General features: G+C 40.3%; 2 protein-coding genes and 2 non-coding genes across 4 annotated transcripts; 3 read left to right on the top strand and 1 right to left on the bottom strand.

The window, feature by feature from the left end:
• Positions 1–1,573: 1,573 nt before the first annotated feature.
• On the top strand, positions 1,574–1,790 carry SARC_06834 (hypothetical protein; the record flags this gene model as incomplete). Its single annotated transcript, XM_014299237.1, has 1 exon — positions 1,574–1,790. A coding segment is annotated over one exon (217 nt), but the record flags the coding sequence as incomplete, so codon positions are not given.
• Positions 1,791–9,423: 7,633 nt separating this feature from the next.
• On the top strand, positions 9,424–9,495 carry SARC_30144. The gene has a single exon. It is a non-coding gene; the product is annotated as a tRNA-Pro (tRNA).
• Positions 9,496–10,369: 874 nt separating this feature from the next.
• SARC_30145 lies at positions 10,370–10,443 on the bottom strand. The gene has a single exon. It is a non-coding gene; the product is annotated as a tRNA-Asn (tRNA).
• Positions 10,444–10,685: 242 nt separating this feature from the next.
• On the top strand, positions 10,686–11,027 carry SARC_06835 (hypothetical protein; the record flags this gene model as incomplete). Its single annotated transcript, XM_014299238.1, has 1 exon — positions 10,686–11,027. One exon carries the CDS (start codon positions 10,686–10,688, stop codon positions 11,025–11,027), a length of 342 nt encoding a protein of 113 aa, XP_014154713.1.
• Between the last annotated feature and the right edge of the window lie 2,207 nt (positions 11,028–13,234).

Genomic DNA, 13,234 nt, shown 5'->3' on the forward strand with positions numbered 1-13,234 from the left:
GAAGAACCTATGACCTGTAGCTATGGTGTTTAGAGAAACTGACATAATAGATTAAGCGTACTGTAGCGTGTATGTGTACCTTTTTATTTTCTCCTTTGTGGAAGAACGTATAATGAACAACTTTATCGGGTACATAGTTATTATGTACAGACATGTGAATAGTTTTGGCGGCGGGATATGCACGTAACAGTCTATATTATGAGTGTAATATATATATGTGCGTACGTGAACTGTTGCACTTTCTTAGATATTCTACATCATCAGATGTTGGGATACAATTCGGTAATAGTGGCTGGGTCCTAATTTTTTTTGCGCCTTGTTACATAATTATTGACTACGTCACTAATTACGTAACTCAGCACAAATTTATTTTGGAGCTACCACGATCACCGAACTGTCTTCTGTACTATTCCATTCTACTATGATATAGTATATAAGACTCGTATAATCCTCGATTACATTCATCTTATTATCCTTCACTTTATTATTTGGTCGAAGTGAAGGTCATTCCAAAACATATACTTATTCATCTACCTCTAGAATGAACGAAGACGCTAACGTCGTTATCGCCCAACGACTCCTAGGACAACTTCAAGTACAAGAAGAATCCGATCGTACAGGCTACTCAGTTCCAACCGACGGCCCTTCGGGGCTATACCTCATAAAGACCCCACTCGGTAGGACATCAAATCTAGAATTCGCCACCGTCCTACAAGACAACGTGCGCCCCGCCGAAGCCAATGTATCGACCGGGGAGTCCAAGAATCTGGTAAATACTGATTTCATCGAGGAAGGTTCATTTCCAAAGGGTCTTCGCTCACGACCCTGCTCGCTGAATTCCTGGTATGATACGCAGAAGGATGCAGTTCAGGACGAGCTTTTGCGGCTAAAGAATTGGTACAATTTCTGCCTATTCACATTGAAACAAATCTAATGTGACACCGTCAATGTGACAGTTTCGGGACCGAACAGGGCAGCTCTGGTGTTTTTTGGCCTTGCCTATGGGAGCAACATTCAGCCCTAGATACTTTCATCTTCTAATGAACACCGTGCGAATGATATGCAGATCGAAAGGCATCCGGATAATTCTATACGTGGACGACTTGCTGCTGTTAGCAAGTCTATATATAATCTACCAGGATCAGGCATTCATCAACAATCTCAAACCGCGAGTGGGGATTGGATTTAAAGGATTGCAAGGGACAGTGGAAGATGGCCGTACGAATTTTAGAGCACCTAAGAGTTATCATCGATCTAGTCAGAAATCAGATTCGGATGACGAACATCTTTGGAGCGAAAATAGCTCAACTGACGACAACAATTTGCGGAATATCATTCAAAAATCAACGCAAAATTATACTGAAACTATGGCAATCGTATATGGGATCAATACAATGGGCAGCATTTGCAGTACCCAACATATGTACGTATTTGGCCGAAGTACAGCACAGCGTAAAACTGACATATCCCAGGGTACGACTATCAGGGGTTTACAATGGGCAGCATTTGCAGTACCCAACATATGTACGTATTTGGCCGAAGTACAGCACAGCGTAAAACTGACATATCCCAGGGTACGACTATCAGGGGCGACTTTCAATAACGTAGGTCACCTCAACAAGCACTTTAGCACATTCCAGAGCAGAACGATTTCGTTGGCGGATCCAGATCGAGAGTTGACTGGAGATGCCTACAAAATAAGATACGGAGCAACTCTGTACATCAAGAACATGGGAACCCGTTCCTTTGCGGGGACATGGAACAAGGGAGAGACCCTCTGGCCCATCTGAGTACTAGAGCTGCGAACAATAGTACTAGCGTTTATTTATTTTTCACTCCCGAGGGCACATTACTCCGAGCGACTCCCTGTTGGTGATGACGGACTCTTCTACGGCCATACACAGTCTGAGAAAGAGACGCAGTCCCTCCAAACTTATGAACTCGCAACTCAGGCATCTCGCAGCTGTGTGTCAAAACATTCAGATTCATTGGCCGGTAGCTCTGGCATATTACCAGAGAAGCTGAATTTAGCCGCAGACGAGTTGAGCCGCTGGGGCAACCTAGCATTGTTTACCTGGACAGTGATATCACGAGATATCCTGGAGCTGTATCAAAATTGGGGTGTATTTCTAACGAGCAACGAATATTTATTTATTTTCCCGAGCAGTTACTACCACAATTTAGCACATCATCGAGCAATCAGGGAACTACACGCCTTTCACAGACGATGGGATCATAGCCTGCACGGGCTTACGCCTCGTGAAGTTCTACTGGGGGAAGTGATCAGCAAGCTCGATTGTCAATTGACGGCAGCAATAATTATTGTTTGTTGTGGGGAAATCTGATGCGACATAGAAGACACATAACGATCTTACCTCCAGGATTGGTTCATTATACAGTAGCGATCGCAGAAGTACTGAAGATGTCGTGGCCGCTGTGGCCGTTCGCAACAGTGTACTACGACCCATGTCGATGAAAGCCTACATAGCGTCATTCAGTGGAGAAAATTATTCGACGATGCAATCACGCCTAAATACGGGTGGTTTGTCAAGCGGAACAATTCGCAACTATGACAGATCAATAGAGTTTTACCATGATTTTTGTACATTGCAAGGCAAACCAGTAACAACGCCTTGCGCAACTAAGGGGGGGGGGCTGTTGCAGTTCGCGGTGTATTTTTACGATGAAGAAGTGGCGCTTAACGACTGGAAGGTGACCAGGTCCGCATTCCGGAAGTGGTGCGAATTAATTGAAAAGCGCTTGGGCACACATCACACGGAGTTACACAGTCGAATGGCGCTCGCATCATACGGCAGTAATTAATCAACCCAAAGTCCTATCCGAATGGGTCATGTTGTTTTACGGCAACTCGCTGGTTCCTGCAGAACGCGCGGCTGTTTATTCGTGGCTCTTTCTCTTTGGACATCGGTAAAATACCATGCTAGCAGAACAGGACCATCACTTGCAATTCAACAGTAAGTTCTTGGGAGTAAGTTTCAATGTCGTGAAACAGAAGAGGGGCCACACCTCCGGGGGCAACAATTCGCCTACTCACGTGGTGGACACGGAAATATTCAAGTTTCTTTCCAAAAATCTTCGCGGTGGACTTCGTGACGTCATTCCTGATTTTCGAAGAAGAAAGAAAAGGGTGATACCACAGCCATCAGACTAGTACGAGCAGATTTCCTACGGGCCGGTCTACATGAGGACCTACTACCGTACATTCCATGGCACGCTTTTCGCAGGGATTTTGCTCAGACTTGTTTCAGTCTGGGGAGTACCGGACGCCACTATTGCAAACATCATGTGCGTAAAGTGGGATCAGCTAGTCATTATCGATCAGTAGCCATATTGACTCCGTCCACCACGATCACCGAAATGTCTTCTGTACTATTACATTCTACTATGGTATAATATATAGGACTCATGTAGTCCTCGATTACGTTCATCTTACTATCATTCACTTGCACACCCACCCACCCTATCAAGTAAACTGCGTCTATTCGCATAATGCTACTAATCATCTTTAGATATTTGTTCAGCTTATTGAAATGATCTTGAAATATACCGATAAAAACAACATTTAGGTAGTGCAAGTATATGACAGAGAGAACCCGCCTGACTATATAGTATAATGCGTGAAATAGCATTCTAAATCAATAACAATGGTTGATCATTAGGATGTCCAAAAGTTGCGCACATCAATGACTACAGTCACTCTCTATTTAGACATATCATCAACTCTCTCTAGTATGTGTGATATGCCAGAACTGAAGTTCACGCTTACATACATGTATTTATGGCATTCCCATATGTAATGGTAGTATATATACGATAGCTAGCTATGTAAAAGATACCGCATTTATATTCGCTACACGTGATAATACTTTATGAAGATATGTATTTAAATATTTGTATATGTACAATTTAAAAATATGTACAATTTAAAACAATCAATATGCCAGATAGGCATCATGTGGTATATGTACTTGTCTATAAATGCTCGATAACTCTTACTACACTCGTTTGACGGATGAGCCTTTTCGTTTATTGTGTAAAGAACGAAATGCAGTCTCTCATCATCCGATGTTTCAAAGACAGTTTATATGTGAATGCCCGTACAATCACATTATATCAAAGGATACCATACAGTGTAATTTGAAATACAATACAATTTTATTTGAGTCTTCCCGCTGTTGCCACAGGTCTTTGCTGAACATAGGAAAATCGATGCGGAGTACATATTGCGTATGCGAGTCAAGGACTACGCGTTCCAGGAACGGATTTGGATCACGATGTGGAATGTGCAGTTATGTATTATCGAAGGAGAGACGGGGTTTGGTGTGCATTGGTTCAATGCTTGCCGCGGAAGCTGCCCGCGGCCCGGCACCTTTTTACCGCTCACAAACTTAGCACGCTTATATGGCAAAATGTAAAGTAAGTATACCTTCAAATATATTATCATATAAGTAGTATACATATAAACGCGCATATGGATATGTTTATATATAAACTATCATCACATATTTATGGCCCATTGGAATAAGTCGCAGGTTTATAAATTATCCCAGCACCTTCTTTCTTCTTTGAGGGCCATGAGCAAGGATGCTTGACTCGTAAATTGTCAATATTATTTATGAAACAAACAATATTGATAATATTCTCATCAGATTCCCGAATTATTTATCATTAACTGATTGCAAGAAGTTATTATAGAAGTGTTCATATTTGAGATTGCGAAAGTCAAAACATATCGATATATACAATTTCAATATAAATCAACCCGGAACAAATTCGAGAATTCAGGGGGATGAAAAAATCATTCGAGAGATAACTTAATGTTGGCGGTGCCGAAAGTATAGAGGTATATATGTCGTAATACCACATAGTTTATAGTTGTCTAGAGTTCTGCATGTTATTGACTCCTTTTTTTGTTACATTCCTATAGTTTCAGTCGAACTGAACCGTCACAGTGCCACTACTGATATTGAATACCTGCCTAGTTTTCAAGCTACAATGTAACATCATAAATAGGAATTTAAAAGCAGAGTATGATGGATAATAGGATTTTTAAAGTCACTAACCAAACTTCTCCATTGTATATTTTGATTAATATCAACTTTTTGTAATTTCTTGTTCTTTCAAGATCTTACTAACCTTGTTTAAAAATGCATATTCGAATGCAGAATGGTACTTGTTTTTTGTTGTTGTTGGTTGTTTGTTAGTTACCCCCCAAAGGGATACGATGATTAAGAACATGTCGTTGCTTGTATTGAATTTGTAATTAGACAAAAACCTATGCATTTTTAAACAAATAAGTAAAGCGCATCACATTAGAGCACTTGGCTCCCGTATATATATTTCAGTGCCACATTGGAAACGCATGATGTGCTTGTACACGCAAATCTGCTAGATGGTCATCGATCGAAACCAACCCAAATTTAAGACCTTATTAAGCATGGCTTACTGTATGTATAAGGCACATGTTGTGATGATTGTAATAAAGGCAGGCGATGTCAGTGCACTTATTGAGGCATGTATACAGTCGCTAGTCATAATTTGAAAAGATGACGTCCAATATGCAACAACACATCCATGAGTCCAACAGCAGACAATGGGGCGACTGTAGTAATTGAACAGCGATGAGAGTGGTAGAATATTGTGGGTTCTATCGTAGATAGACATAACAGAGGTTGTAAAGTGTGGGTTTATGACATCTGTTACTGATATATGGGATGCGTTTAGTTGATCTAGTGATACTAAACGGAATCTGCCTTCAAATAACTTGCGAACCAAATCAAGTAGGCTGTATCACAACGGTAAAGAGTGCTGCCAGTGAAGCACTTGGGCTGTCGTATATATTGCATCCTTCAAATCTCACTCTGCTGCTAAACGAGGCTGCTTGTGGCATTATAGAGCCAATGAGCAGTGATGCGCAACAAACAACAGCACATCAGTATACGAGAGGTCGAATAAGTACGTAGCAAAAACTACTACAAATGTATATAATACATCACCCAAAGAAAGTATACAGAAGCACGTATCTCGCGCTATAACTATATCAGATCTGTCTGCAAAGACAGGGAAAGAAATGAGGGCACTTAAACTCTCAACGCTGTTGGATAAACGTTTACAATAATCGTACAGCGATATCGCTAGGGTTTTAAGCGGCATGCCAATAATAACACCAAAGTATAGCAGGTCACGTTTACACTGCTATATCATTCATATTGTCTGATTATATTGTAGGAATATTATCATTGAGACAGGCTGTAAAACTGTCAGTGAAAGAAGGCGTGACATTGCCGCCACCCACACGCAAGTTGCCCAGTCAAATGTTATATAAACGGTATTTAGCAACACAAACACACGAAGATCGCTAATCCAGAGGGAGTTTCTACACAAACAAAGACGAGAAGTCGCTTACTGCCCTAGTGCACGGTGCGGTTGCATTGATACATGCAATCATAACCGATTCTTGTGTAGACGCCATTGAGAACCGTCGATTGACAACACATCTACAACTGATGAAACCCTTTCTGGAATAACAGTTGGGTATACATCGATTCAACCCACGAACGCACAAATATAACTTTGGAGAGAGAAGAGTAACAGCTGTGATTTTGTTAAATATATCTACATGCAACTTTCCATTATATAGTACTATTTTGCCACACGAAGCCACCCAACTTTAAAGAAGATTGGTTGTTCTAGATATTTGGTTGAAAAACTGTGTATATATAACGAACATAGTGCTAGAGTGAATAATCAATAGAAATTATTTAACGATATTCTAACAGGAACGGATAATAGATGTGTAGATAATAATGAGAGTTCAAAGTCATCTTCAACAACGGATGGGAATATGAAATAGAAAACTACATCATCGCGAGAAAATCACAGATATATTTATAAAAACGCTTTTTTAGATTGAATTGTATCATGACGCATTACTTTTTGTAGAGAGAGTGGATCGAAATTGATCGCTCTGGCTATACAGTGAATAGGTGTGGTGCAGTGTGATGTACTGTGTGCAAAAGTTGGATATCAGAGTCGAGTGAAATCAATATGGATGCACTGTGACAGGGTTGGTTGAAACATACCCACAGCAGCTAAAGACGGAAGAACCTGCATTCGGGACCTCTATACTATCTTCTGACAATACTAGAGGTTATTAATGTAAGAAGTTGCGATATTGCTACCCTTGTTGAATCTGAACATAGCTATACAAACTACGAAATATACACACACAGAAACACAAGACGGGAAGGGGCTATTTGATGATCATTTTATGTATTTAGGAAATTTATTCAGTACATCTCATCGTATCACGACCCAAGAAAGTAGCAACGCCTTAACGGGTGAGTGCTGCGCTATCTTGGAACAATGGATAATAGAACTCAGTTATTCAGTTAACTAGAATAGATTAATAAAAAAATACAGACACCATTTCAAACGCAGATGCTATCATTAGTTCCGCAATGTATAAATTAGTCTGGTCGCGTCAATAATATATATTACGCATATGTGAAGTGCAACCTGGAAGGGGGCAGATATACTTGATCCAGGAATGGCAATACGGTATGAACATACATATACTCAAATATCGGTGATGGGGTAACAGTCAACATAGACTGGTCGAAACGTAAAGTATTTGTAGTTGCAAACACTGAATGAACAACTCGGACGCTAAAGAAGGTTAGTGAGACCGATGGCAATGTAGCCGATGACAATGCGACAACGAAGCTGACGACAATGAGACCAAGGGATCGACTGGCGAATCAGGGCCCATAAAAAACTATATCATTGACGGATTTTATGATATATAAGGTGGGAGGAAAGATGATAACATAACAGACAGGCTGTTGTCAATGATTTTTATCCTCGCCAGTGAAGAGTTACAGATAATGGCTTAGACGAACATAACACCCACAGCCCCAGCAATGGGAGCAACGGGTATTGCAAATACAATCCCCGTGAAGGCATCAAAGATTGACAAGAGAATGGGGCAACACACCGAACATCGCAAGAAACGAGGCGTACAAATATTGTTGTAACGAGTGATAGCCGTGCCAGCGGGTTGATATATAGCCCCGAAGATACTATACGTGATGGAGAAGTTTCGTTTCCGAAACTAGTATTAGCTAAAACTGTACAAACCATGCGACAGAACGTGGATGATGAGCAAGACGTCGACCAAATGGCAAACAGTACGGTACCACATTTTTATTGAGGTATGATTAGGTTATTTGTGTATATTTTGAGCGAGGTGAAGCGGAATATTCTAATATGCAACCTGGTGATTTACTGGATCAGTTGCGTTTATATCATTTTGGCTGATGTCCACTCCCATATGAGAATGAAATGAGAGTGCTCGTGTCTACTATGATGACAGACAAGAAAGTGGTAACTATCAAGCGTAAGGCAGAGGAAAATAAAGCTGCAGAATACAACAAACGCGTATCTGCAGCCACAAAACGTGGTGAAGATACCTCGTTGGTTACTAAAGAGCCAGGTTCTAGAGGGCATGCACCAGTTATTAAGCACCCGTTAAAATATACCGTATACCACCGAAGTAGTGAGCTCTAAATATGTTATACATAGGTCTACAGCAAACGCATGGATAGGATGTGATGTATCCTGTCGATTTTACAACTGAAACGCTTATAAAAAAGCGAGTGTCATACTAGAAAACTCAACTAAGAAAAGAGAAAGTATTCCATCATGTAAAAGACTACAATATATAACAATAAGGATGTAGGACGCAGTAACAACATCTGATATACACAATTCAATCACAACAGTGATCTGATGTATTATATTGTGCACCATTGTGTCTTGTGCTTTATGTTTGTAATACATAGTATGTAATACTTAGTACAACGTTGATTTTTTTAATATACCAACTAAACAACCACAGAAGCATGACTTAGAATAGTAACGACCAAATGTACATCCCCATACAACACATGTGTACACACGTGCTTCTGATTCAATCGATGACCATAGGTTATGTGACTACTGTGCAAAGTGTATGATGTCTAGAGAGTCGTATATGTTATTATAAGGTGTCACATGATCGTAACTGTGAATAAAACACCCACATAACGTTTTCACAGGTCATGATACCGGGGGTTAAACCCGTGGTGATATGACTATGGCGTCTTTTCTGAATGTTTACGAAATACCTGATTTAATAATATAGCCCGGATTTAGGTAAATTGGATGTCTTCTTAATTCTGGGGTCAATTTGATCATCTTGATAAATGGATGCGGTTAAAATCAAGACAATGCAAGTAATACATCAGTAAAATCACACTGCGTTCCGGGAGGGGTGGGGTTTTTGAAATACAAGAAATGCTAGTAAATAATTGAAATGACATTGCGTTTATTAACAGAATTTTCTAAGCTTCATAATACTAACCGGAATTGGTCTAGTGGTATGATTGACCCTTAGGGTGGGTCAGGCCCCACGTTCGATTCGTGGATTCCGCCTAATTTTAGCTTCTTGACTATAATATAATTTAAAGCTGGAAAGATTGTTTATGGGGTTCGTCACGCGTTTACATAATAATGAACTGAAGTATCAAGAGCTTCACATTGTAGATAAATTTCTCGATCTTCAACTTGCTTAATATATTTATCTAATATGATTGAAGGAAGGTATAATCGTGGCATTTTCTAAACCGGCTACAGCATGTTGGTACATGGTTCGATCCGGTTGAAGCCGATATTTGAAGTGGATAATAAACGTTATGTTTATCACTCAGACTGAATAAAGATTGTGGCAGAGTGACTGATCAAGGAGTATGAGGCACTGTTGTCGAGTCCGAGTAAAATATCTCTTCCATAAATGTGAGTAGTGCGTAGCAAATAATGATGTATGAATTACTGCTGTTCTTCATGCAGCAGGTTGGGAAGATTTTGTTCACATGAGATTGGAAAGGGTTAGCTGAAGTAAATTATTTTGCGGAATTGTCTTTTTTCGGTAGTTGACACGGTATTATGTATTTAGCAAGTGATATTCGGATGGAAGAAATATGATCTTCATCCTGTATTGTATTATTCTAAAATAAAACAGGAATATTATAATAATATTATTAAATTCGAACTATATCCGATGAAGCTAACCGGTGCAGCGCTTCACTAGTAATGAAGAGATACCCAGTTCGACTCTGGGCATTGGCTTTTACAGATTTTATTTTCTGTTTCTGGATGGTCATATTAATATAGTAAAATGATGACTTATAATAAAATAGACTAATAAAATCAGAACGGGTATGTTCGAAAAGTATCCGAAGAGTACCTATACTAAAGTTGTAGCGAAGCCTGAAATGTTACCTGAATTCTCAGCTTCGAGGTGAAAATGTTGCTACGAAGGGGATTGAACCCTTGGCCTCAAGATTAACAGTCTTGCGCTACTACCAACTGAGCCACGCGGCAGTTGGTTGCTTGTAAAGAAAACATAATATAGAGGCATATGAAAATCAAGGTACTATCTATCTCGTATAGCAGCTGTTCAATATTCAATCCAGTCCGCACATGTTTATTTATATATAGTTATACAATGAAAACATAATGTTTTAATAACTCTAAAAGTGCTGGACAAGTCTTCTGGGGTTGTTTTAGAAAAAAATCCGAACACAAGACCCAGTCCTGCAATCCGGTCAAAAAAAAAAACCAAAATGAGACCCCCGGCCGAATATATAAGGACTACAAGGATCAGTGTGAGACATCACTTCTCAGATACAACCCCCAGAAGCCCCAGAAAGAAGAAACAAAAACTACACGATGTCGGTTCCAGCGGAAAAAAAACTACTACTAACGCGACAACAACTGATACTAATAACTTTGGGAAACGTTCTTGGACATCTGAAGATTCAACTGAAGAACCAACGACTAAGCGATTGAACGACGGTACTATAGGCGAACAGTCCGAATTCGCCGCTATCCTAGAAGCTATGGCTCTGAAACACGAACAACAATTTCAAATTCTAATCGAGCAAGGAAAACTGAGAGATCAATAACAAACTGATCGAGATAAACTACGGGAGCAAGAACAAGCTGATCGAGATAGACTACGAGAACAGGAACAAGCGGAATGAGACGAAGCACACGCCTCGGAATTAAAGGCATTGAAACGAAGAAAATCAAGACTATGGAAGATACCGAATCAACTCTACGCTCTCTTCTGACGATTTTACCAGACCCGATAAAGGAAAAGCTGAAACAAGGAAAAGTAGTGGTCACCGCTGAACCTTCCATTCCGATCAGACACTTCAGGCGTCGGACTGAAAAACTTCGCACCGAACTTGATCGGCCAGGCCGTGGTCGACCACACGAAGTCAATTTTCAAGTTTACCTTCCGCCCCTCAACCCTGCAAACAGCCAGCAGCGCCCAAAGGCAATTTCTGGATTTTCACTGCCCGATAGACAAAGTCTTGCACTACTGCTCAAGAAAGCTGTACGCCGCACACGTATTGCAGAAGGCAGAGCAAGTTCAAAGCGCACACGTAAACCTCTCACACCTTCACTCATTCTCAAACACATTCAACCTTATGTTGTCAGTAGACCTCGCAATCTAGAACTACAACGACTTTTCACGATGATTTTAATAGGCGTATTTGGCCTGATGCGGTCAGGTGAACTCACTGTTCACGATAATCTGGCATACTACTCTCCTCACACTCATGTAGTTGTAAAGGCGTTATTCTTCATGCAACATACGCCGAAATAACTCTCCCGGTGTCAAAAACAAGCCAAGAACACGCCACCGTGATCACAATACCTCACCTCCCTCGCCTTTGGCTCATATCTGCCCATACAGAGCCCTCGTACAATGGCTATAGGTTACTACACACGAAAAAAAGTAGCAGCCACCTTTTTTCAATTGACAACAAACCCTATACAAAATCTACTTTCAAAGAACAATTTTTTAGGACCCTAAAAATATGTGGACTAAAAGCACCTGATTTTTCTGGTCATTCATTCCGAATCGGGGGACTCACAGCTCTGCGTGAAGCCGGAATTGACGAAAGCGAAGCTATGATCCTGCGCCGCTTGTCCTCAACAGTTAACCGAATATACTGGCAGAGGACTAATGCCTCACACCTACGGGTCGCAAAAACCCTCAACAAATACATCATCGACAACGGCTTACCATCAAATTCGCACCCTACGTTTGAGCTGTCGCTTCAGGCCCTCCAGACACTGACAAGAGGGACTCCGGACCCGAATTGCTGATTATGGCGGGAGACTCACGTCACCACTGGTACTGTTCGTCTCGCGCGTTCTCGCTGTATGGCCCGAAGGCACAGGCGAACCAAAGGAGGACGATACTTTTCATCAAAATCACGGACGTCGGACTTTTATAATATGTAGTTCGTTTTTTACGAACCAAAATGGTTTTCTATGAATAAATTGTTTTCATCTAGGGTTCATGTCTCTTAAGGTATAAATTTATGCGTTAACATGTCGGTAAAATTTTCATTTCGTATCTCGATATCAGTTGATCCACCCAGATATATTCCTTGAAACAACTAATTGGTAAAAAAAAATCACCACTGGTACAAGTGCTACTTCTAAGTGATAAAATATGAATAACTCCCATATATTCGAATACATATCATTTATAAGTATTGAACCTTGCCAGTGTGGAGTTAAATACTTACATGGACATAAAGACACATGTATCGGTGTAAGCCTACTCATATACTCCGGTTCTGAATATACATTACTCAATTAATGTCGCGTCGAAACTTTCTTGCCAGTGTGTAGTTACATATTTACATGGACATAAAGACACATGTATCGGTGTATGCCTACTCATATACTCCGGTTCTAAATATACAATACTCAAATAATGTCGCGTCGAAACTTTAATCAGGTTGATTTGATTATAATCCGTGAAAACATACCACTGCTCACTTTTTGGAAGTCAGCATGTTGGACGAAAGACGATCCATGCTCTCTTTAATTAGATTATGTAAATTTTGGCTTATTTTAGCATTCTGAACGAGGCAACAAACAAAGAGACTAGGAAGAACTTCTCAGCCTTCACATGTGAAGACGTGTTACATGAATCCACGATAATTTGCAATATAGAAGATCCCAGAATCTCACATGAAAATCTAAACTGTAGTCTAATGTAACAGTGTAGTTGTAAGGTCGAAATATACGGTGAACATTGAGAAATACATCTACCACACCAAATATAGTATGAGGAAGATCCAGT

The sequence above is a fragment of the Sphaeroforma arctica genome, assembly GCF_001186125.1.
Source record: "Sphaeroforma arctica JP610 unplaced genomic scaffold supercont1.508, whole genome shotgun sequence".
Lineage (NCBI taxonomy): Eukaryota > Ichthyosporea > Ichthyophonida > Sphaeroforma > Sphaeroforma arctica.